This window comes from Loxodonta africana, chromosome 11 (genome assembly GCF_030014295.1).
Source record: "Loxodonta africana isolate mLoxAfr1 chromosome 11, mLoxAfr1.hap2, whole genome shotgun sequence".
Classification (NCBI taxonomy): domain Eukaryota; kingdom Metazoa; phylum Chordata; class Mammalia; order Proboscidea; family Elephantidae; genus Loxodonta; species Loxodonta africana.
Genome location: NC_087352.1, coordinates 9,945,871 through 9,973,146, shown reverse-complemented (window position 1 = coordinate 9,973,146; position 27,276 = coordinate 9,945,871). Strand labels below are relative to the sequence as shown.

The 27,276-nt window shown below is 40.5% G+C and overlaps 1 protein-coding gene across 1 annotated transcript in view; it reads right to left on the bottom strand.

Moving 5' to 3' along the window:
- Positions 1–27,276, bottom strand: part of ZNF45 (zinc finger protein 45) — a 59,800-nt gene that overhangs the window by 8,713 nt on the left and 23,811 nt on the right. The window contains 4 exon segments of the mRNA XM_064293497.1: positions 3,128–3,220; positions 4,314–4,440; positions 4,824–4,847; positions 10,269–10,463. Coding sequence (XP_064149567.1) covers positions 3,128–3,220; positions 4,314–4,440; positions 4,824–4,847; positions 10,269–10,463 — 439 coding nt within the window.

The window sequence follows — 27,276 nt, the reverse complement described above, 5'->3', positions numbered from 1 at the left end:
TGCTCCAATGCCAAGCTGGAATGGTTGGAAAGACTTGCAGGCTTCGGACAAAATACTTTATCACAGACTGATTAAAACACAGCGCATAATGAGAGAGTAGGCCTTTAGCTCCTTCTGGGAAGTTTCCTCCATGAGGCCAAATGGAAAGAAAGGTGAAGTGATAACACACACTATTCTGAATCCTGACAGTAATTCAGAGCTCCAGGGGAAAAAAAAAAGTGGAAGTTAATCTTTTACAAAAGAGACTGAGCCTGGGAAAAGGAAAACATCATATTAAATAAATCAACAAATTCCAGTTTGCCTTTTTTGTGCGTGTTTAAGCCAAGTCAGAAGAATTTTTCCACATCAGTTACATGAAATAGGAAAGACTGGACACCAGTTTTCTTGGGAAGTTGAAAGGTTACACGAGAGACAGGGCCTATAAGTTTGTGTTCCTGATAAGAAAATTAAAGGTGGTAAGAATCACAAGTGGTGAAAAAGAAAAAAAAAAAAAAAAAAGAATCCCAGGGCGTGAAAAGAAAGCATGCAGGCTACGCACTGGTTCCTTTTGAGGCTCTGAACTATGTCTTCAGAAGGAGGGTGAAAACCTTTGGAGGCAGATACACTGGCATTTTACAACCGTCTTTGAAATTGAAGAGTGTATCTCGTTAGTGAGCTGTGAAATATATTTAATAACCTACAGTAAACAGACAAAAGAATCACAATAGAAACTATCAGAGCATCATCACAAGCAGGGAAGGTGTCATTACATGAGATGTCTTATAATATTATCCACATTAATCTACACAGACAAGGAACGTTTCCACTGGTTATGTTGGAGAAAGGTTTCTTTCTTTCACAGAAAGGTTGAAAAGTTTGGTTCAGGAAATAACCAGGTCCTTAATTAAACAAACTGTTCAAATGGAAAGACACGTTCCAATGGTAGAGATTTGTAAAAACATTAATAGCGTTTTTTTTAGGTAAATGTTTACCGCGTGGCAGGGCCTGTAGCTTATGATATTTTATGTATTTAATAAACTGTCACCTTAAAATAGTTTTGGGAGCGGCAGCAGGAGTCTGTTTGAGGATGCATCAATATTGTGTGGGCAGTTTCCTGACTCTTTCTAGGTTTTAATGTTCACTGGTTGAAAATAAAATACCAGGTCTTCATAAAAATGAAAGGAAAATTATGTGAAATCTATATTTGCTAGCATTTGCTCAATGGGTAACTTGTAGAAAATAAAGGCACAGACATATATGTGATATTTTTGAACCTGAGATGACCAGAAATACCAACATTTAGCAACACACAGCTGTGTGACTCACATTACTCTCATCTTAACTCTCCCCCTTCCAGCACAGGGAAGGGGAAACCTGGGGGAAACCAGTGATGTGGACTTTGGGGGAGCGACTGGGCCACAGCTGTCAAATCTTTCAAAGGAAAGGAAGCTTGCTTGGTTATTCTCTGAGACTCCAGGAAAGAGACTTTTTTAAAACCAGTGTCAGGGCACTGCCTAAGAAGTAGACATAAGTATATTAAAAAAAAAAAAAAAATAGACGTAAGTATCGTTATTTAAAAAAAAGATTACTAAAAAATGGGGTTTCTCCCCAGAAATTAATATGCTCTTCTACTGAAGACTCAAGGAAAGCCACAAGGAAAGCATGATATTCAGTTTGGTAACAACCGCAATGCTTAAACCGCAGTTTGGTGTGTGCACTTGACTTACATCCAAAGTTTCCCTTGGATGTAAGTCAAGTGCACACACCAAACATGCATTCACCCCAAGGGCACCTAAGAAATCAGAACCTGGCAAGGCGTGCACCAGACGACCCAGAATGTTCTGCTACATTCTTCCTTCACTCTGATTGGTGCATCACCTATCACCTCCGTGACCCAGGCAGGCGGCAAGGTTCCCTATGTATTCACTCATTCATTCATTCAACAAATATGTACAGAAACCCGACATGCACCAGGACAACTCTAGACCCTGAGGAAGCAGCAATAAACAGAAAAACATCCTCATCCTGGAGATGACATTGCAGTGGGATGAGATAGGTGAAAAGCAAATAAATAAAAATATATGCGGAAAAAAAAACAAGGCAAGAAGAGTAAAAAAAGGATGGTATTTTAAATAGGATGGACAGACAAGGCTTCTTTCATCATATTAAAACTGAGCAGAGGCCTCAGTGAGGTAAGGGAAGGGCCAGGAGGTGACAGTATCACAGGCAGAGAGAACAGCACATAAAGGACTCCGTGGCAAACATCTGCGGTAGGAGAATAACGGTTCCTTGAAGATGGGCATGTCTTAACCCTCAGAACATACGATCATGTCATCCAACATGACAAAGGGAAGTTAGGTTTGCAAAACAGCTGGCCTTAAGATAGGAAGATTATTCTGGATTATACAGGAGGGATCAATGTCATCGAGTCCTTAAAAGTGGAAGAGGAAGGCAAAAAAGAGGCAAGGTGGCTAGGGAAGAAGGGTCAGAGGTGCAACGTTGCTGACTTTGAAGATGCGGGAGAAGGGCTAAGAGCCAAGGAATGTGGGCAGCTTCTAGAAACTGGAAATCCAAGCAAACAGTTCCTCCCCTAGAACGACCCTGCTGACACCTGGGTTTTGGCCCAGTGAGATATGACAGAATTCTAACCTACGGAACTGAGAGATAATACATTTATGTCGCTTAAAGACATGAAATTTGTGGTTATTTGTTATGGCAGCAATAGAAAACTAGTACGGTATCCTTGGGACATCTGAGAAAGAGCAGGAAAGACAATGAGCCCACAAAAGACTGAGCAAGAAAGGATAGGAGATGTCTTCAGTGAGGCAGTGAGGGCCAAAGACCAGAGCACATAGGATTCCATAAATCACTTTAAGAGGCTTTAACTTTAAGAAACATAAGAAGCTGTGAAGGGTTTTGAGTAGAGGAAAGACGTAACCTGACTTACGTATCCCAGGGATCACTGTGGCTGGTCTGTAGAGAACAGACTGCTGGAGGGGGAGGGCAGAAGCACGGCAACCAGTACAAGGCTGCTGCAATAACAGGAAAGCAGTGTGGTCCTTTGGACCAGGGCAACAGCAACAGGGGAGGCAGAGAATAAACAAATGGAAAAACATCTACAAGGATTCCCAGTTGGCTTGGGTCTTACCTGAATTCCCTCCTCTTTGGGTTCTTGGCTTCGTTATCCAAAGACTTTTTTCCCTTGCCAAGTAGAATATATTGTGTTTGAAGGGCTGAATCCCTGTGAACGTGTAAAGTCACGTGTTTAAAATGAACACGGTACAGGTACAATTTAGTGGAAATCTGGGCTCCTACTACATTTTTTTTTTTTTTTTTAACTACATAGTCATCAAGTAATCAAAAGCAGTGTTTTTTAAACATGTTTTTATCATGACCCATTTGATGAAATACCGTTTATTTCAAGTCTGATACACATATACAAATATGTATTCCTAAAAAAAGAAAAGATTGAATAACCTATTCTTAACCAATGTCTAAAAACCAGTTGCTGTTGAATTGACCCTGACTTACGGTGACCCCACATATCAGAGTAGAACTGTGCTCCATAGGGTTTTCAATGGCTTTGTTTTTTTTTTTAGAAGAAGCTAGCCATGCCTTTCTTCTGAGGCTCCTCTGGGTGGACTTGAACCTCCAATCTTTCTGTTAGCAGCCAAGTGTCAAGTGTCATTAGCCCTTTGCACCACCAGGACTCCTAGCCAATGTCTAAAACCAAAAAAAAAAAAACCAAATGACTGCCATCAAGTCGATTCCAACTCATAGCGACCCTATAGGACAGAGCAGAACTGCCCCATAGGGTTTCCAAAGCTATAAATCTTTATGGAAGCAGACTGCCACATCTTTCCCCTGTGGAACAGCTGGTGGGTTCAAAACGCTGATCTTTCAGTTAGCAGCCAAGAGCTTTAACCACTGCACCACCAGGGTTCCTTAACCAATGTCTACTTCCGTTAAATCTTCCCCCACTGGCTGTCACTCCACTCATGCAATCGACCACAGTTTGTGCTGCAATGTGCTCCAAATTTTCTAACAAGTTCTGAGATTTTCTACCCTATTTCATTAAAAATTGCTGGTAGGATTCAAGAAACTGGTTTTATAACTCAGTTATGGGTCAGGAGTGGAATTTCAAGAATGGTCAAGGTATAGCAGTACACTGTGCATCTATACTTCTTTTACAAAACACAGAAACATTCTGTGTCCCCCAGGGAGTAGGAAAGTAGATTCCCAAACTTGGAACCATGTCAAGAGCCCCAAAGCCCTGAATACCAAAAGACACCCCAAAGGGTTGACATGCAATATCAGGGAGGGCCTGTCCTCACCCATGGAGACCAGGTTCATGAAGTTCTCCACCATCACATCTCGATACAGCATCCTCTGAGCAGAGTCCAGCAGCCCCAGCTCCTCCTCAGAGAAGACCACAGCCACATCCTTGAATGTCACTGCTTCCTACAATACCAAACACGTGCAACCTCAGTCTTATAACTAAAATCCACTGGGAAAGGGGAAGCACTGAGAAGGTGGGTGGGAAGCTGTTTTGGATCTTGAGAGACTTGGGTCAGCTTGTAGATTCCCCACCCATTCTCCTTGTATCCTGCCAGTGCCATATACTGATTTTCCTCAGCCTCCCCAGTAACACAACAATGGAGAAATGTCCGTATATTCTTAGTTGGTGACCTCCAAAATAAACTAAGAAGGTACAAAGCAGGCACTTGGCACACAACAGGTCCTCAAATGCCTCCCTGAGTGTATCCAAGAAAGAGAAAAACATGGGTCCAATCTGAATAGTGAGATGGTATTTTAACAGAGAGAGGGAGGCAAACCCTACTCACCTTGGATGTGCTCATTTTCTCTTTCTACTTCTGGTGATGTACAGAGCCCTGAGATATGTACAGTCCTGGGAAGGTACAACTGGGAAACGAGAAGGAAGACATAAAAAAGATGGCCAGGGATGTTTCTCTCCTACATGGGTATTTACGGTAAATTAGCCAAGTAGCCCCTTACTCAGGATAGGTGCAGAGCGTGACATGGAGTCTGAATAACCCTTTACCACTGTTAGGAGTAAGTAGTTACGTGAACAACCTGCCCAACTGCACAGTGGCCCCATCACTAGTCTTGCCTTGTGGCTCTGAAGGTAACAATTCTGATCCTGGTAGGATGAAAATTGAGACAACATAATAGATGGGGTAAGAGTCAGCTCTGACACCAATGTCTGAGTTCAATTTTGGCATGGCTTCGTGCTAGCTGTTTTATCTTGGGCCAATTAATAACATCTCTTTGCCTCAATTCTGCCATCTGCTAAACTGGGAGAATGAGAGTTGGGGCTGCTACTTTCCCAGTAAACTAGGTGTTAACATTCACTATGGCTCCAAGGGATCCCTGATGGTACATGCAAATGGTTACCATGCTCAGCTGCTAACAGAAAGGATGGACATTCGAGTCACCTAGAGATGCCTGGGAGTAAAGGCCTGGTGACCTACTTCTAAAAAATCAGCTAATGAAAACCCCATGGAACACAGATCTACTCAGACAAACACAGGGTCTCCATGAGACAGAACTGACTTGATGGCAACTGGTTTGGGGTTTGGTTTTCTTTTTTAACTGATGGAATTGCTCTGAGGTAGAAAGGTCTTTCAACACTGTCAGGATTTCTTATTTCTTCACACCTAGAGAAATGCAGATGGTATTCTGTAGAATGACACTGTCTTCGTCCATGTGATTTCTACCAAAAGCATGTTGTAAGGTACCTGACTTCTGACGTGACTGCCCTGTCATGTGAAAGTCACTTGTAACCTCTGAGATATCTGTTACCTTTCTTTCATTGTCTTCTGTAAAGATTTGTTGCCATAAGAATAGCATTTAAATTATCGCAGACAACCATTTTATAACAGGTATAAAAAATGAGCGAATTTTCTTTTTTAAGCAGGAAGAGCCTTAGCAAACCCTCTTTACCCAAATGCACAGAGAAGAACATTAGTTTTTAGTTTCTATTAAGAAACACAAGATTCTGGAGGAAAAAAAATTAGTTTTTGAAAAACACTTTGGCATCTTTTCTAAAAGTTAAACATAACACTACCATTAGACCCAGCAATTCCACGCTTATCTTGTCAGGAGGAATGGAAACACACGTCCATACTAAGACGTGCACATGAATGCTCATGGAGGCTTTATTTATCACATCCCCAAACTGGAAACAAGCTAAAGGTCCACCTGCTAGTGAGAGGACTGGCAAAGTGTGGCCGAGCCACACAATGGGACATTACTCAGCAATGAAAGGGTCTGAAAACGCTAGGCTAAGTGAAAGAAGCTAGTCACAAAAGACTGTATACCGTATGATTCTGTTTATATGAAATGTCCAGAATACGCAAATCTACAAACATAAAGTAGGTTAGTGGTTGCCTGGAGGCGGGGGTGGGAACAAGGCTTAACTCTAAATGGGCATGAGGAGTCTTTGGGGGGGTGAAAATATTCTAACACTGATTTATGGCAGTGGCTGCATTACTTGTAAAGTTACTAAAAATCACTGAATTGTAAACCTGAGATGTGTGAATTTTATGATCTGCAAAATACACCTCAACTAATAGTCAAACAACTGTTTTACAATCTTCATCTTATTTAAATTCACAGACTGGATTCTCAGTCCATACCTACATAAAGTTTGTACCTGAATGGATGAACAACTAAAGGGGGAGAAGCAAAGCTCATTTTTACAGCAGCATGCCCACTAATTAATGTGGAAGAAAGACAGAGGTAGAAAATCATCACCTTCAACTAGTGATGAAAGTTTGATGAAGAACAGAATATCTACATAATCTAAAGTATCTCTCCATAAGAAACTTTACTAATGACAAAAGAAAAACTAGTAACTTCCCACTGAGGAAATCTAACAGACATCACCTTAGCTAAGTTAACGCGGTTGAGATCACCAATAACGGGACAAACCCACATCACTGGCCTCCAGATATGTTGCACTGAAAAGGACATGTCACCACTTCTGTGGTATCCCTGCCAATAATGCATAATCTGAAACATGAAAAACATCAGATAAATCCCAAATGAAGACCGTTCTCCAAAGCCAGCTGCCTATATTCTTTAAGTATATCAAGAACAAACAAGACACCAAAAGAACTGGATAGTGCCTGGCTAAAATTACTGAGTATTTCGATCTAAGATTCTATAGAAGGATCCTAATCAAAAGGGGGAAAGTGCAGAACAGAATTTCAAATGTTCATGGAATCCAGACATTCTGGAGCTACTGAGGCTGGATGAATCCCCAAAACTATTGCCCTGACATAACTTTAAATCAAAAATATCCCCTGAAGTCTTCTTTAACCAACCAAACCAAATCTGCTGCTGTTGAGTCAATTCTGATTCACAGTGACCCTACAGGACAGAGTAGAACTGTCCCGTGGGGCTTCCAAGGAGAACTGGCAGATTCAAACCGCCAACCTTTTGGTTAGCTGCCGTTGCACTTAACCACCATGCCACCAGAGTTTCCCAAACAATAGTTTAATTAGTGAAGAATATCTGCCTTAAGGATTGTGCTCTTTTAAAGACCTACGTATATGAGATGGAGTTGAAAACAGTAACTTGAAAGGTTAGATAGGAAACTTAGGGGACCGTGAGTTTATGTTAGTGGGGGAGAAATAATTAGGAAAAGGAGGGTGAGAATGGTTGTACAACTTGAAGGAGGAATATAATCAATGTCACTGAATTGTACATGCAAGAACTGTTGAATTGGTATATGTTTTGTTTTGCAATTTTCAACAAAAAATTAAATTATTAAATAATAATAATAAGACAAAGAAAGGGCACTTAACAATGCAGCCAGTAGAGCTGTAGCACTTGCCTGAGTGGGGCAGAAACCAGGCCTCAGCAGGGCTCCACGGAAGAGGCCAGGCTGAGAAGTGAGGCCAAAGTGAGATCTGCCTGAGGGCACTGCTCAGAGAAGGCTGAGAGCTGTCCTGGTTGGAAGCTGTCCTGATTGACGAACTATATCCTCTCTCCTAAATTTTCCTTTTACTTCCAAGTTGATCCTGATCCTGAATTGTAACTTGTTACTTCCCTAATAAACGGCATATGTGTGAGTATGGTCTGTAAATTCTGGGTGGCCATTGCAACAAATTATCAAACCCAGCAGAGTAGAGAGTGCCGGGGGGTTAGTTGATGTAAGAACTGGTTTAAAAAAAAAAAAAGGTTGGAAAGGAGCTATGTCTGACCTCCGCTTTATGGAAACCTACTCTGGGCTGATGGTCCTTCTCATTCCCCATCCTGAAGTTAGAGGACTTCTGATGCCACTAGCTTACAGATCCTGAACTTAGGGAAAAATAGTTATAAAGGTCTTTGTTGGGACAAGAGAACAAATTTAGATATCATTAAAATAAAAATCAGATTAAGCCAGATTTACAAATTGAAGTAACATTTCGACTAGAGTCAAAAATGTTCAGCAGATGAGAAGAGCTTCCAAAATTCTCATATCTTATCGGCATTGCCATGGAAACAAGGAAGGGAGAGAATAGTGTTTATATAACAATAATTTACCCTAAAACACAGCTTCTAGTCAGTCCCTGAAATTTCTATTTCTCGAAAATGTCTGTGCATAAATAATTTTCCAAAAGAGCCCAATACCTAAGGCAAAATGGTCTCCACTAAGCTGTTTACTAGGCTAATGTTTGATTTAAAGGTGACTTTATGAAACCAGTTTCTTCAAGGCTCAATGTTTAAAAGGATACCTAAAGACAAATGATATGGTGGGTCATCCCATCTCCATGCACCCCAGAAATCTGGATTTATGGAGAATTAAAAGTTTCTCACTACGGACTATAGATTAAAAAGATACCAGTATATTATCAGTATAATCAATTTCCTGATTTTTATTTATTATATAATGATTACATAAAAGAATGTTCTCGTTTTTAGAAAAGATATCCTTAAAAATTTAAAGGCAAAGAGGTACCATGTCTGTCACTTAATCTCGAATGGTTCAGGGAGACCAAAAAAAAAAGATATAGATATGACAAAACTGTAAAGGGGAAAAAATGGCTCTGAAACTTTATAGCTAGCAACAGTTAGGCACTGGTGTTTTCAACTCATCATAAATAAGAACCTGATCCACCACTCAGTGACAGTGGTGCGACAAGATTAAAAAAGAAAAAGAGCACTCCATAATTATGTCACAATCAAGGCACCACCCATTTGTCAGTCTATTGTACTGTGGTGGCTTACATGTTGTGGTAACGCTGGAAGTTGTGCCACTGGCATTTCAAGTACTGGCAGAGTCACCCATAGTAGACAGGTTTCAGAAAAGTATCCAGACTACTACAGATTGGGAAGAAAGGCCTAGATATCTACTTCCAAAAATCAGCCAATGAAAACCTTATGGATCACAAGAGAACACTGTCAAACACTGGACCAGGCAATGTTTTGTCCTGTTACACATAAGCATGCCGTAAGTTGGAGTTAACTGGACTCCAACAACAACAATCTTGTCTAAACACAAAGACAAAGGTTCTCTGCTATCATAAAAATAACCAAACAATCCCTGCCCAGGCTAACTTGATGACTACTGCTTCTTTACCTACAACACCAGTCTCACTTCATTTTTTCCCACTTCTTGGTCAAAAATTATTATGACATGCAGGCTTTGAGCTGCCCCTGCTTCCTGACAGCACCCATTCCAAAACAAAACCTCACTGCCTAAAACTCTCCACAACTCAGCTAACTCGAGCCAAAACACTATAACATGCTCTTCCTAATTGCTTCTTAACCGTGACCCCCGCAGCATCACGCCTCCTCCACCTCCCAGTGTGTTCCTGGTGGTATATGGCTGAGCAGAATCATAAGCACGTGGTGAACCTGGCTAAGAAGTATATGAGAGTTCCTTACAATAATTTTGCATCTTTTCTGTAAGATTTAAATGATAGAAAAATAAAAAGTTAAAAAAAGATCAATAGTCCTAGTAGTAACAACAATAGTGATGATATTATTTGGAAGTTCATTAGTCTATTCTTTTTGGGTGGTGTCTGGAAATTTCCAGAGTTAAAAAGGACAGGGGGAAGAAACATTATGGATGGTATTGTAACAATTTTGTAAAACGTTTGCAAATCATATACAAATATACATAAAGAACTGCCTTACAGAAATGCGCTAAAAGCTCAACAGTTGTTATCCCACACCCTGGAATCATGAGAAATTAAGTTTTTTCCCTCTATATATTTCTGCATTTTCTGAATTTCTCACAATGATTATGGTTCTATAATAACAATGCTAAATCCTACTCGTGTGGGGCCCTTCTGCCAAGCATCCAAGGAGTCGCACCCTTCTCCTCTGTCCAGCTCTTTTTGAAGAGTCAGAGCTGGAAAAGGAAAAGGTTGTGAAACACCACGATTAAGTGGCCCTTCCAGATAAACCACAATGATATCCGAGCGGGCCAGCTGGAAGCCCTCAGAAGGGGTCTGGGACAATTCAGCTTTCTGCAGGGATCAGAGAAAAGGGCTAGGGGCACTACAACGGGAGCTCTGACCGCATGCCGGGTTCATAGCTTTCAGAGAATTGAGCGTTTCTTGGGAAATTAAACAGTATTGTGGCACAGGGGTTGAAGCGCTCGGCTGCTAAGCGGAAGGTCGGCGGTTCGAACCCACCGCCAGTCACGGTAGGCGCCAAGAGCTCCGCGGGAGAAAGATGTGGCAGTCAGCTTCCCTAAGGATTACAGCCCTGGAAACCCTATGGGGCAGTTGTACTATGTCCTATAAAAACCAAAACCAAACGCACTGCTGTCGAGTCGATTCCGACTCATAGCGACCCTATAGAACAGAGCAGAACTGCCCCATAGAGTTTCCAAGGAGCGCCTGGCGGACTCGAACAGCTGACCTCTTGGTTAGCAGCCGTGGCACCTAACCACTACGCCACCCGGGTTTCCACTATGTCCTTTAGGGTCGCTGTATTCAGAATCGACTCACGGCAATGGGTTGAACAAGTCAACCACTCATCATCACCTGCAAGTAACTCTTTTAAGCCTTGTATTTGTACTGTCTAGTTTAATCCTCAAAACCACTCTATTAGAAAGATACAACTATCATGTCCATTTGACAGAAGAGACATTAAGTAACTCGCACAATGCTATATATCGCGAAGAAGTGGAAATAGGAGGAGGCAGCTGAGTCAGCAGGGAACCCAGGAGACCCTCACACCTGAGAAGCCCGTCCCGGGTCGGCCTGACCCCAGAGCGGCGCAAGCCGCTCCGCAGGCGAAGCGTATCCACCTATGTGAACACTAACCTCTGCTCTCCGCCGCGCGTCTGTTCTCTAAAGCTCTCTGCCGAGTTGTCGCGAGTCCTAAGCGTACGTCAGGAAGTTAAGAGGGGTCGCCAGAAGCGGAACTGACTCGCCACTACCAAGGAAAAGATGGCGGCAACCTCGCTTCCCGGAGTGAATGTCCAGGGAGCTCTTGGACCACACTTCCCATAAGACCCCAGGGGAAGCTCCTGAGACGCAACTGAGTTACTGGACTACACTTCCCAGAATGTCAAAGGAGGAAAAACGAGGCGTTTCACTCTCCTTGGGCGGAAGTGCTTGCGACAAAACGTAACTCCGGGACCACACTTCCCAGAATTCGCAAGCCACGCCCAACTGGGCGGAAGTGCTCCCATTTAACCCAGCTCAGGTCCTATGCCAAAGACGAAGACAGTCCGCACTACAGTCCTCGTAGATGGTAGTGTGGATTACTACACTGCATTACCATTCCTTGATCCTCCAGCGAAAAACATTCCATACAAACGACCTTCTGAAGCCTAAATGGTTCCAATTGTGACAGGAGTGTGCTTGGAACAGGTGATAGTCTTCAAGGATTTAATTACTAGCAACGACATGCAGGTAAAATTATGCTGAAAAAAATTTAAAAAACGGTTGCAACAGTACATCGAACTAGCTGGATTCAGAAGAAGATGTGGAACGAAGGGTATCATTGCTGATGCCAGATGGATCTTGGCTGAAAGCAGAGAATATCAGAAAGATGTTTAAGTGTATCTTATTGACTAAGCAAAGGCATTCAACTGTGCGGATCATAAGAAATTATGGATCACAATGAGAATAATGGGAATTCCAGAACACTTAATTGTGCTCATGCAGAACCTGTACATAGACCAAGATGCAGTTGTTTGAACAAAACAAGGGGATACTGCATGGTTTAAAATGAGAAAACATGTGCAACACAGTTGTAGTCTTTCACTGTACTTATTCAAACTGCGTGCTGAGCAGATAATCCAAGAAGGTGGACTACATGAAGAACACGGGGCATCAGGATTGGAGGAAGACTCATTAACAATCTGCAATACGCAGATGACATAACGTTGCTTGCTGAAAAGGACTTGAAGCGCTTACTGATGAAGATCAAAGACCACAGTCTTCAGTATGGATTACACCTCAACGTAAAGCAAACAAAAATCCTCACAACTGGACCAATAAGCAACATGACGATAAACGGAGAAAAGATTGAAGTTGTCAAGGATTTCATTTTACTTGGATCCACAATCAACACCCATGGAAGCTGCAGTCGAGAAATCAATGTATTGCATTGGCAAATCTGCTGCAAAAGACCTTGTTAAAGTGTTAAAAAGCAAAGGTGTAACTTTGAGGACTAGGGTGCACTTGAACTAAGCCATGGTATTTTCAATCAGCTCATATGCATAGGAATGCTGGACAATTAATAAGGAAGACGTAAGAATTGATGTTTTGAACTACGGTGTTGGTGAACAATAATATACCATGGACTGCCAGAAGAACAAATATGTCTTGGAAGAAGTACAGCCAGAGTGTTCCTTAGAATCAAGGATGGCAAGACTTCATCTCATGTACCTTGGACATGTTGGACATGTTATCATGAGGGACCACTTCCTGGAGAAGGACATCATGCTTCGTAGCGGGTAACAAAAAAGAGGAAGACCCTCAATGAGATGGATTGACACAATGGCTGCAACAATGGGCTCGAACATAGCAATGATTGTGAGGATGGCACAGGACCAGGCAATATTTTGTTCTGTTGTACATAGGGTCACTATGAATCCCAACTGACTTGATAGCACCTAACAACAACAACAATGACGTATTTAGGGGCAGTCAAAAAAAACAGCTGCTGTGGTGTCTATTCCAACTCATGGTGACCCGTGAGGACAGAGTAGAACTGTCCTCCTCAGGGTTTTTAATGGTTTTTTTTAAAAAAAATTTTTTAAGTAGATCTCTGGGCCTTGAACAATGTGGAAGTCTCAGGAATTTTCAAAATTAGACAAATAAAACTATGATTTTTTATAAAAAGCTTCTACTAGGTTCAAGCATGGTTAGGATAGAAAATCAGAGTATGTAAATATTTGTATTTAGAAATGTTATATTTAAGTGTTTTATATGGTAAAGAAGGACAAAAAGTATTAAAATAATCGTTTTAGAAGACCACAGGAAGAGGGGTGTAGCATAAATAGCAGAGACTGGAGCATCAATTTGTTGGAGCACCAGTTTTTTTAATGGAATTTCAAATAGTACAGTTCCTCCTACTTCAAACACTTAGAACTTCTGAATAAAACATTACATATTAGAAATGTTAACATATAGCTATTTTCAAAACAAAGAGAAACCCTCAGAGGCGAAAATGAGTAAGGAATTCACATCCACAATAGCCATGAACGAAATATAAGGCCATGCAAACTAGATATAGGGCTAAGGATTGAATGGCTGAGTAGAGCCTAGATTAAAGGTCCTGTCTCCTTTTGGAATTGAGAAGTCAACACTCCAACACTTTAGTCTTATGAGGAGCACTCTACTTGGAGGAGAACAAAAAAACAGGCGGCAATTTTTATAGTTGCTATAACTGTTAGTAACTCTGAAAGAAACCTAACTCTGCCAGGAAGGCAGAGATAAGAAAACAATTTAAAAAATACATCGTGAACCCTGGTGTTGTTATCGTTGTTAGATGCCATCAAGTCAATTCCTACTCTTAGGGACAGTATGTACAACAGAACGTAACACTGCCTGGTCCTGCACCATCCTCACAATTGTTTTTATGCTTGAGCCCACTGTTGCAGCCGCTGTGTCATTCCATCTCTTCGAGGGTCTTCTTTTTCACTGACACTCTACCAAGTATGATGTCCTTCTCCAGGGACTGATCCCTCCTGATAACATATCCAAAGTATGTGAGACATACTCTCACCATCCTTGCTTCTAAGAGCATTCTGGTTGTACTTCTTCCAGGACAGATTTGTTTTTGCTTTTGGCAGTCCATAGTATGTTCAATATTCCTCGCCAACAGCACAATTAAAAGGCATCAGTTCTTTTTCGGTCTTCCTTATTCATTGTCCAGCTTTTGCATGCATATGATGCGATTGAAAATACCAAGGCTTTGGTCAGGCTCACCTTACTCCTCCAGGTGGCATATTTGCTTTTCAACACTTTAAAGAGGTTTTGTTGCAGCAGATCTGTCAAATGTAATCCGTCTTTTGATTTCTTGACTGCTGCTTCTATGGGTGTTGATTGTAGATCCAAGTAAAATGAAATCCTTGACAACCTTAATTTTTTCTCCTTTTATCATGATGATGTTTATTGGTCCAGTTGTGAAGATTCTTCTTTTCTTTTTGTTGAGGTGTAATCCATACTGAAGGCTGCAGTCTTTGATCTACATCAGTAAGTACTTCAAGTCCTCTTCACTTTCAGCAAGCAAGGTTGTGTCATTTGCATAATGCAGGTTGTTAATGATTCTTCCTCCAATCCTGATGTCATGTTCTTCATAATAGTCCAGCTTCTCAGACGATTTGCTCACCATACAGATTGAATAAGTATGGTGAAAGGATACAACCCTGACACACACACACCTTTCCTGACTTTAAACCACACAGTATCTCCTTGTTCTGTTTGAACTACTGCCTCTTGGTCCAAGTAAAGGTTCCTCAGGAGCGCAGTTAAGTGTTCTGGAATTCCATTCTTCACAATGTTATCCATACTTTGTTATGATCTACACAGTCGAGTGCTTTTGCCTAGTCAATATTACAGAGGTAAACATCTTTCTGGTATTCTCTGCTTTCAGCCAAAGTCCATCTGACATTTGATTATCTACTGTATATTAGGACTGTTGTAGGGGGTCAGTGTTTCGTACTGTTGTACATAGGGTTGCTATGAGTCAGAATCGATTTGACGGCACCTAACAACAGGCTCTGGGGATAAAACAATAAAACAGTCAAAAGTCTCTACCTTCCTGGAGCTACATTCTAACAGGAAGGGACAGGTGACAAAGAAGATAACAGCAGTAAATATATTAATGCATGGGGTGGGGGATGCAAGCTTATCACAAAATGAGGCAGGAGAAAGTAGTTAGAGTGAAGAGAAGATGGTCAAGGATGTTCTGATTAGATGACATCTCTGAAGGGACCTGAATGAAGGGAGGGGGCTAGTAGGGATATTTGGGGTAAACGTATTCCAAACAGGTGAGCAAGTCAGAGATGACGCAAACCCGTGCTTGGCATGTCTGAGGAGCAGGAAGCAGTCCGCTATGGGAGCGGAAACAAGGAGAAAATACACAGAGATTAAAGAGATAGGGGGGTGGCTAGATTTATGTATGGCCTTTAAATAAACTGTGAGAACTTTGGCTTTCTTAAGAGAAATGGAAAGCTGATTGATGCTTGTACGCAAAGGAGTGATGTAATCCACTTATATTTTTAACAGACTATTCATTCCACTGAAGGGAAAATGGACCAAGAGGGAGCAAAGGTGGAAACGGGGAGATCCTGCTTCCTCCTCTGGAAGTGGTAAGCAGCAGACTAGTTGGACTAATTATTTCAAGGACAAATACCTGCATAGTTCTCACCTGAATCAAGAGATTGAGAATGTCTCCGGTCTTTCTCCCCCACCTCCCCTTAGGCTGTATTTCTTCTCTTCCCTTACTCTCCTTTCCCCATTACTTACAACTTCCTTTTGAATAAAAGTCATCCCTACCTGTTTTGACATTGGTACAATTTTTTTTCTTTGATAGTTCTGGTGTCATTACTCAGATAGGATCAGATTCATTATTGGACCTCCAAAACTCTCACCCAGGACCCAGGTGTGCACCTCCGAAGTCACTGTCTTCACTCCAGGATCCACTGGTGAGTATGACTCCTGATCCAGTGCTCCAGACTTCAGTTTTTTGAAGCAATGGTAAGGACTTGACTTTAATTATTTGGTATTTAGAGTACCCCTTTTTGGGTAATGAGATCTCAGTTGTTTTTGATGTGGTTGTTTTTTAAAAAATAAAAGAAACTCATCAGGTTCCATCCTCCCTCCCACACGGCTACTCTATTAAATGGGGCTCTTCCCAGTTGTTTTCTGTTTGAGCAGGACTTTCTCTGACTCTCTCTCTGTTCAGGTAAGGACCTTCCTGAGGTTTCTTGGCTCTTCGTGTGGGAATTCACACTCCTCGACTCTGTCTGACTCTCTCTCTGAGAACCTTTCTTGGAAGGCTTCTTTGCTCTTCAGGTGGGGAATTACTGTCCCACTTTCTGGTCGAGTGCTCTGGTGAAGCAAGTTTTTTTTTGGCTCTTTGCGACTAGGGGACCTACTTCCCTAACTCTCAAGTAGGAAATTCCTGTCCCTTTAGTGAGGCCTCTGTCTGCTGGTTTCCCTGTTTGTTGAAATCTCATTTGTTTCCCCTATTTGCTGAGATCTCATTTAACTCCCCTATTTGTTGAGAAAGGAGCAGTTAAGCATTCAGCTAATAACTGAAAGATCGGTTGTTTTAAACCCACCAGCTGCTCTGCCGGAGAAGGTGGCAGTCTGCTTCCATAAAGATTACAGCCTTGGAAAACCTATGGCACTTCTATTCTGTCTTATAGGGTCACTATGAGTCAGATTCGACAGCAATGGGTTTTTTATTTGCTAAGACCTCATTTAACTCCCTTATTTGTTGAAATCTCATTTAACCTTATTTGTTCAGCTCTTATTTGGTTTCGCTGTTTATTGCGATTTTGTTCGGTTTCTTTGTTCTATTATGGCACATCCCTTCACTATGAGGAATTTTCAGTCTTCTGATTTTCCTTCCTCTTCTTCCCTTACTGATTACATGCTCTGCCATGATGGCACTCCTTTTGTCCATTATATTAAAAAATGGCAAAATTTCACAAAGGGCAATTTGGAACTTCAGTGGCTTCTTTGGAAAACTTGTAATTTTCCCAAATTAGCTCATCACCCTCACTTCCCATCACCTTACTCCTTTTACTACCTTAGAATTTCCCTTCTGTTGTTGTTGTTAGGTGCCATCAAGTCAGTTCTGACTTATAGCTACCCCTTGCACAACAGAACAAAACACTGCCCAGTCCTGAGCAATCCTCACAATCATTGTTACGCTTGAGCCCATTGTTGCAGCCACTATGTCAATCCCTTTCATTGAGGGTGTTCCTATTTTTGCTGACCCTCTACTTTACCAAGCATGGTATCTTTCTCCAGGGGCTGGTCCCTCCTGATAACATGTCTGAAGTACATGAGACAAAGTCTCACCGTCCTTGCTTCTAAGGAGCATTCTGCCTGTCCTTCCAAGACAGATCTGTTCGTTCTTTTAGCAGTCCATTCAGTATTCTTGGCCAACACAATTACTCAAATCCATAAATTCTTCTTTAGTCTTCTTTATTCACTGTCCAGCTTTCACATGCATATTAGGATTATAAAAAATATAAATTTGGGTTTAACCAAATTGAGTCATTATTTTGACAAGCTTTATTTCAACAGTAATTATGGTCTATAGTAAGCCAGCTGAATGCAGTTTCGAAGATCTTTTTGGTAATTTAAAATCTGGGACTTCTTGTTGTTAGGTTGTTAGGTGCTGTTGAGTCAGTTCCTACTCATAGTGACCCTATGTGCCACAGAACGAAACACTGCCCGGTCCTGCACCATCCTTACAATCATTGTTATGCCTGAGCCCATTGTTGCAACCACTGTGTCAGTCCATCTCGTTTCCGCTGACCCTGTACTTTTTCTTCTCCAGGGACTGATCCCTCCTGACAACATGTCCAAAGTATGTAAAATGCAGCCTCTCCGTCCTTGCTTCTAAGGAGCATTCTGGTTGTACTTCTTCCAAGGCAGATTTGTTCATTCTTTTTTTTTTTTTAAATTTTTATTGTGCTTTAAGTGAAGTTTACAAATCAAGTCAGTTTCTCATACAAAAATTTATATACACCTTGCTATATTCTCCTGGTTGCTCTCCCCCTAATGAGACACGACGCTTATTCCCTCCACTCTCTCTTTTTGTGTCCATTCAGCCAGCTTCTGACCCCCTCTGCCCTCTCCTCTCCCCTCCAAGCAGGAGATGCCCACAAATTCTTATGCGTCCACTTGATCCAAGAAGCTCACTCTTCACCAGTATCATGTACTATCCCGTAGTCCAGTTCAATCCCTGTCTGAAGAGTTGGCTTTGGAAATGTTTCTTGTCTTGGGCAACAGAAGGTCTGGGGACCATGACCACCGGGGTCCTTCTAGTCTCAGTCAGACCATTAAGTCTGGTCTTTTTATGAGATTTTGGGGTCTGTGTCCCACTGCTCTCCTGCTCCCTCAGGGATTCTCTGTTGTGTTCCCTGTCAGGGCAGTCATCGGTTGTAGCTGGGCACCATCTAGTTCTTCTGGTCTCAGGCTAATGTAGTCTCTGGTTTATGTGGCCCTTTCTATCTTTTGGGCTCATAATTACCTTGTGTCTTTGGTGTTCTTCATTCTCTGTTGCTCCAGGTGGGTTGAGACCAGTTGATGCATCTTAGATGGCCACTTGCTAGCCTTTAAGACACCAGACACCACTCTCCAAAGTGGGATGCAGAATGTTTTCTTAATAGATTTTATTATGCCAGTTGACTTAGATGTCCCCTGAAACCATGGTCCCCAAACCCCTGGCCTGCTACGCTGGCCTTCGAAGCATTCCGTTTACTCAGGAAACTTCTTTGCTTTTGGTTTAGTCCAGTTGTCCTGACCTCTCCTGTATTGTGTTGTTCATTCTTTTGGCAGTCCATGGTATATTCAATATTCTTTGCCAGCACCACAATTTAAAATGGTCAATTCTCTTCCGTCTTCCTTATTCATTGCCCAGCTTTCACATGCATATGATGCAACTGAAAATATCATGGCCTGGGTCAGGTGGACCTTAGTCTTCAAGGTGGCATCTTTGTTTTTCAGCACTTTAAAGAGGTCCTTTGCAGCAGATTTGCCCAATGTAACCCATCTTTTGATTTCTTGACTGCAGCTTCCGTGGCTGTTGATTGTGGATCCAACTACAATAAAATCTTTGACAACTTCAATCTTTTCTCCGTTTATCATGATGTGGCTTACTGGTCCAGTTGTGAGGATTTTTGTTTTATGTTGAGGCGTAATCCGTGCTGAAGGCTGTGGTCTTTGATCTTTACTGGTAAGTGCTTCAAGTCCTCTTCACTTTCAGCAAGCAAGGTTGTGTCATTTGCATAATGCAGGTTGTTAATGAGTCTTCGTCCAATCCTGATCCCCCGTTCTTCTTCATATAGTCCAGCTTCTCAGATTATTTGCTCAGCATACAGATCGAATAGGTATGGTGAAAGGATACAACCCTAACTTTAAACCACTCAGTATCCCTTTTTTCTGTCCAAACAACTGCCTCTTGATCTAAGTAAAGGTTCCTCATGAGCACAGTTAAGGGTTCTGAAATTCCCACTCTTCACAATGTTATCCATAATTTGTTACCATCCACACAGTCAGATGCCTTTGCATAGTTGACAAAAGATTTTTTTTTAAATCTTGGACTTAGGCTAGATTAAAAATGCAAGGTATGAAGGGTGTGTTTTGTTAAGGAAAAAAGAGTGATTTTCTTCTTCTGTAAAATAACTGGTTATTCTAGGATGAAAAAGTAACATGCTGAACAAAACTTGAATGGATTTGGAAGGTTGTAAGTTTGTGGAAAAGGAATTTTATTTGTTGTTCAAAGCTGGCTAAGTTTTGATAGGTTTATTTTTACAGTTTTTAAATGAGTCTTAATATCAAAATAGATGCAGTATAGATGCAAAACTAGAATTTTCTTTTCTCTTTGTTAAAATGAAAAATTCTTGAATTACGGGTATGATTTTAGTAACAGATTATAAGAGGTTATCTTTACCTACTGAATTATCTTCCTACATGGGGCAGGAAAAATATTTGAAGAAATAATGGCTGAAACAAGCCAAATTTCTAGATTCTAGAAGCTCAGCGTACCACAAACAGGATAAACCTAAAGACAACTATGCATAGGCATATGATAAGCAAATTGATGAAGACCAAAGGTAAAAAATCTTGAAAACAGCTAGAGAAAAACAACACACTAAATACAGTGTGGAAAGAATTCAGAAGACCACCAATCTCTCCTCAGAAGCTGTGGTGGTCAGAAGAAAATGGAATAACATCTTTAAAGTGCTGAAGGAGATAAACAGTCAGGCCTTAATTATAAATCCAGTGAAAACGTTCTTCAAGTGTGAAGGTGAAATAAAATGAAGAAAAACGAAAAGAAATCATTACAGTGTACCTGTTCTAAAGGAAATGCTAAAATAATTTTTTCAGACTGAGGGGAAATGATACCAGAAGGAAACTTGGATTTTTAGGAACAAATAGCGATATACATGATATATGGGTAAATATAATAAAATTATTTTTTCCCTCTTAATTTCTCTACAATCTGCATGCCAGGTTAAAGCAAGAACTAATCTGATGGTGTTTTCAAAAGCTGTAGATGTAATACTTATAACAACTACCAATTAAAGGTCAGTGGAAAGAGGGTAAAAGGTTTCAGGGTTTCTGTATTTTACTTGGAATCCCTGGGTGGTGCAAATGGTTCATGTGCTTGGTTGCTAAATGAAAAGCTGGAAGTTCGAGTTCACCCAGAGGTACCTTGGAAAAAAGGCTGGTGATCTAATTCCAAAAAATCTGCCACTGAAAGCCCTGTGGAATACAGGTCTGCTCAGAAATAATATGGGGTCGCCATGGTTGTTACTGACTTCATGGCAACTATTTTTGTTAAATATTTTACTTAAAGTGATATGATACCCAGTAAAATATGATAGTAATTCTAAATAGATTGTGAGAGGCTAGGCAACTACTAATTCCTAGAGCAACTGCCAAAAGAGTAATATATACAGGTAGTCCCCAACTTACAATGCATTGGAGTTGCAATGAACCACTTACAACCATCTCTTTTTTTTTTGTACATCTTATCATTAGTAATTTGTAGTACATACGAATGTCGCAGCAGTAATTTGCTGATGTTATCATTCTCACATGTTCATTCAATGGTGTGATTTACTCTTCGAAACATTACCATATAGCTGGCTATGAAAACTGAAAAAAACAAAGAGCTTTGAGTCAGAATTGACTTGATGGCAACAGTCTTTTGTTTTTTTATTTGACTTAAATCAGAACCAATTTACGACAAAGTTGTCAGAAGGGAACCCCTTCATATGTCAGGGACTATCATTATAGTAAAAAGGCAAATAAAAACCAAACCAACTGCCATCGAGTCGATTCTGATTCATCGCAATGCTATAGGACAGAGTAGAACTGCCCAATAGAGTTTCCAAGGAGCGCATGGCGGATTCAAACTGCTGACCTCTTGGTTAGCAGCCGTAGCACTTAACCACTATGCCACCAGGGTTTCCGAGGAAAGAGAAACAAAGGAACAAAAGAAACAAACAGAAAATGAATAATAAAATGGGAGAACTAAATCTAAACATATCAATAATTACATTAAATGTAAATGCTTAAAATATACTGATTAAAAGACATTGTTAGATTGGATGAAAAAACAAGAGCAAACTATTGGCTGTCCAAAGAAATCCTGTTTAAATATAAAGACTACAATAAGTGAAAAGTAAAAGGATAGGAAATGATATGCCATGCAAACACTAATCATAATAAAGCAGGATTTGCTATATAAATATTAATATCAATCTAAGACAAAATAGACTTCAAAAAGAGAAATATTATCAGAAACATTACATAATGATAAAGATAAAAAAATTATCAAGAATCTTAACAATCTTATATATTTATGGACCTAACAACAGAGCTTCAAAATACATACAGCAAAAACTGACAGAAATGAAAATACACAAATCCACAATTTATATCTGCCAGTTTCAATACTCTTCTCTCACCAGTGGGCAGAACAAGTAAAAAACAGTAAAGATACAGAAGCCCTGAACAACATTATCCACCAACTTGACCCAATTGATCTAATTGACATTTTTAGACTACACTACCCAACAGTACAACACACACTCTTTACAAGTGCACATGGAACATTCATGAAAACTGACATATTCTAGGCCACAAATCACACTTTAACAAACTGAAAAGAACTGAAACCATACAAAATATGTGCTCTGACCACAATGCAGTTAGACTACAAATCAGTAACAAAGAGGTATCTAGAAAATCCCCAAATATATGCCAAACAAACAAAACAGCCACACGATTCTAAAAAACCCATGGGGTCAAAGAGGAAGTCACAAGGAAAATTAGAAAATACTTTGAATTGGATGAAAATTAAAGCATGATATACCAAAATTTGTGTCATGCAGCTAAAGCAGTGTTTAGAGAGAAATGTATACAATTAAATGCTTATAATTAGAAAATGTCTCAAATTAATAATCTAAACTTTTACCTCAAGAAACTAGAAGAGCAAAGTAAAAAGGCAAGTCGAGGAAGAATACACTAGAGATAAGGCTAAAATAAATAATATTGATAAATTTTTAGTCCTAATGACCAAAAAAAAAAAAAAAAGGGAAAAAGACACAAAATCGGCAATATCAGAAATGAAAGCGGTAACATCACTACAGCCCCCATGGACATTAAAAGGAAAAGAGAATATACAAGGAGTTCCTCTCAATTATTAAGCTTCATTATTGCCTTTAATATGCCAGGTCATTACTATACAGGAGGCCCTAGATGGATTAGAACTAATAGCAACAAATTAATCTGTCACAGATGCCATCAGGTACCAAATACAAACCAAAGTGGCCCCACTAAGACATATTGTTACAATAACCAAAATAAGGTTCCCTCCCTGCCAAACAATGCTTTCTATCAGGACCCCATTCAAAAATTTGATACATATAATGAAGTATTACTCAGCCATTTAGAGAAATGAAGTCCTGATACATGCTACAACATGGATGAACCTTGAAAACATTATGCAGAGTGAAATAAGTCAGTCGCAAAAGGGAAAATATTGTATGATCCCACTTATATGAAATATCCAGAATAGGAAAGTATATAGAGACCAGAGTTAATTAGTGATTACCAAGGGCAGGTAGAAGGGAGGAGAAAAGTAGGACTCAAGGATTACGGGACACTGAGCTTCTGTTAAAGATGATGGCAAAATTTGAAAATGGATAAGGGTGACAGTTGAACATCATGAGGAACATAATGTCATTAAAATGTGCATGTGAAGATTGTTGAAATGGCAAGCATATGTCACCTATATATATGTTTTTATATATATTTACTACACACACATACACAAAGTCTTAACGAATTAAGATCTATTATTAATGATTTAGGAGTCTCTGGGTCTAGACTAACAGAAGGTTGGTGGTTCAAACACACCCAGAGGTACCTAGGTGACTTGCTTCTAAAAGGTTAGGGTCACTGAAAACCCTATAAAGAAGAGTTCTACTCTGGAACACATGGGATCATCATAAGTCAGAGCTGACTCAATGGCACCTGATCTGGTTCTGGTTTTATTCAAGATTTGGTTGCAGAAGGAGTCCTCATTCCCACAATCTCCCCCTTCAATAGCCCTGTCTGGCCCATCTTTAAGCATGATAAAAATGAATGACCCCTTATGGCTCACTACCACAATCTCAGTGTGGTCGTACCCCCAATTAAGGCCTCTATACAAAATATTTAAATTATTGAGTCCATCCAACTGGCCAGAGGAAAGTTCTTAACAATTATTAATCTAGGTGATATGTTTTATCCTGTCCCCACTTCTCCAGCATCACAGATACAATTTGCACTTACCTTTGAGGGATTCCAATATACATTCACTAGATTACCTACGGGTATCTGAATAGTTCATCACTGCTTGAAATTTATGCAGCCAGGACTTTCAATGGTTTGATGTCCCTGGGCACTCAGCAATGACATTGTACTGATAGTATGTTCTAAGGGGAGAAATGCATGAAGCCATTATACAAGACATTCAAAATGTATTCCAGACTTTGATTGCCCGTGGCTAAGCCATTATGCCTGAAAAGGTCCAGGGCCCTAAAAAAAATTTAGAGGCATAATTTTGTCCACAGAAACCCACTCTATACCAGATCCAGTCAAGTAATAAGTGTTGATTGTCTTCATTCTCACCTCTGTCAAGTAAGACCAACACCTACTTGGTTGATTTGGCTTCTGGTGGCAACAATTGCCCACCTAAAATTTTTTCAACCTATTTATGCAGTCACTAAAAAATCATTTCAATTCGAATGAAGGCTACCTCAACAACAGGCCTTTGAGACCACCCAAAAAGCTATCTGACATGCAATGTCATTTGTTCCACCCAGTGATTCCTTTACTGTGGAACACCTAGCCACTAATTCTTAATGCCTCTTAGAGTATCTGGATCACAAACACAGCTGATAATTTTCTACAGGTTTCTGGTGCAAATGACTACTCTCAGAAGCTGAGATATATACTCCTCGTAAAAAGATAACTGTCAGTGGCCTGTTAGGCCCTACTTGAGAAAGATGCTATAATGGGCCCTAAGCCTATGACCCTTTGGGCTCAACTGCCCATTATACCTTAGGTCATGGAGGTGACATCCCATACATTTTGGCACAGACATGGAATTCTCCCTATTAAATGGAAATGGTGCCTACAGAATACAGCTCAACTTTGGCCCTTGGACATATCAACACTACAGGAGAATGTGGCTTACTCCACCCTCTGTCCTCTTCCCAAGTTCTTGAATTTATGAGAGATCACCACTCTCCCAGTCCCACTGGCCATTTGGGATAAACTGAGTCCAGTGAAAAGGGAGTCCATTTATTTCACAGACAACAGCACCATCAACACAGATGATGGAGCCTACTGGAGTGCTGCCACTTTCCATTTTATAGCAAGGACATCACTGATAAAGGAGGGACACAAGGGTGGGCCCAACTCACAGATCTGACTGCCATCATTTTGGCACTAGAGGTCATCTTTAACAAAGGCATGTCCCATTTTTAATATTTTTACAGACTCCTGGGCTGTTTGCTTCAGTCAGTGAGCTCAAAATATATTTCCCAATCAGGATCATTCCTATGGGGTCTATCACATAGGTGAATATATTTCCTCTCAGACTTTACATATCACAATTAAACTCACCCATATTTCAGCTCATACAAAACCCCCCATAGAGGAGGCTCATTTTAATGGTGTAACTGCCAGCTTGGTCACATTTCTCAAATAAACTCAAGTATTACCCACATCATGGAGTCAAGCCCTTAAACTTTGGGCTGAAATTCATAGCATCTCCAAGCCACTGGACCTAATTCAAGTTCTACTCTCCCACTGTGACCTTTGCATCCTGTCCCACCATAAGCATCCTGGCCAATGAGCATCTATTACAAAGGGTAAAAACTTCTTTGTCAAACTGATTTTGTTTGGCCGCTGCCCCAATCTGCTGACACAAATGGCTTTGCCCTCACAATGATTGAGGGTCTACCCTTGGGTTACCATTCCCAGCATGCTACTGCTGATATCACCATTACTGAACTCACCAAAACTTGGTTAGTTCCTTTTGGGCCCCCAGATATCATTGACTTTGATTCATGTCCACACATTACTGCTCATTCAGTTTAGGCACAAGCTCTACTGTGCCTAAACTTTGGAATTTCCAGTTGTCCTATCATCCAAAGATAGCAAGCCTAATAGAAATAATGGCCTACTGAAAGAAGCCCTCTTAAAATTACAAAATGGACAATGGTTTCACAAATGGCTCTTTTGCTCACTGACTTAGTTACATTGAACTCTCAACATTTATGTCCTAAGGCACCCTGCCAAAATGTAAACGGGGCTCCCTCCTTCCCTTTCTAGTCTTCCTACAATACCTAGAGCTCCCTTTCCCACTTAATGATACCTCCCCAATTTACTATCCCTTTTCAATTCTGGCACAATCTGTGCTAGACTGGCATCCGTCTAGGGCAGATAATAGAATTGGACCCACTAAAAAGTGAGGATCCTTGAGCCCCAGTCTATCCTATATAAGGAAGCTCTCTCCCAAAGCCTGCTCTTCTTCCCCAAGATAATGGTTTTAAAGGTTAGCTAACTTCAGGTTCCTCTTTGGAGGCAACAGAAGTCTTAGCACCTGGTCCCATACATGCAAATGTATGGATCTTCTAACAAGGAAAAGAAGATCTTAAATAAGTTCCCAGCCCTAACTTTCTTAATAGGATGCCAGTTTAGGCTTCATCCCATTATGGCTATACTGAATTGTGAACCTCTACAGGATCTAGAAAGAAAATGCCTGTGATTCCCATCATAATATACCGGCACCCTAGCAAGCCAAGGCCTACACACCAGGGGCCCAAATGTGTCACTGTGGAGTGTTCAGGCTTTACTTAGCGTATGGTGCCTCATTTAGCTCACTGTCTGAGTCTGAAATTCTACCACTCCAGTTTTCAATGCCAAACTTTTCCTCGGGCTTTCTTTTACCCATACTGCCCTCTACATTTGTTTGGGGCATTCAGTCAGTTCACAGCCTTCCCAGTATGAAATTACTTGATAACTCCTGGAGGCAAAAGGATACAAGACAAAACATGGACCTGCATGTGCTACTTATATCCTACATATGGTGTGTATGTGGCCACCCAACATAGAACCAACTCTGTTCCAGGGAATCCCCTGGTCTCCTTGCATTTATTATTTCTCAACATAGCCATAAGGGAAGTGCCAATTAAAACCAAATTGAAATACCACTATAAACCTATTAGAAATGGTAAAAGGAAAACAAAACAAAACCCTGATGTATCAAGTTGCTGGTGAAGATAAGGCACAACTGGACCACCTCATATATTAATGGGAATGCAAAATGGTACAGTAGTAACTTTAGAAAAATATCAGTTTTTCATAAAGTTAAAATACTCTTACCATACAACCCAGCAATCCCATTCCTAAGTATTTACTCAAAACAAAACTTATGTTCAGACACAAACCTGTATGTATTTATAACTGATTTCCTCACAATCACCAAAAACTAGAAACCACCCAAATGGCCTTAAAGTGGTAAACGAATACACAAACCATGCTACATACATATAATAGGATAATA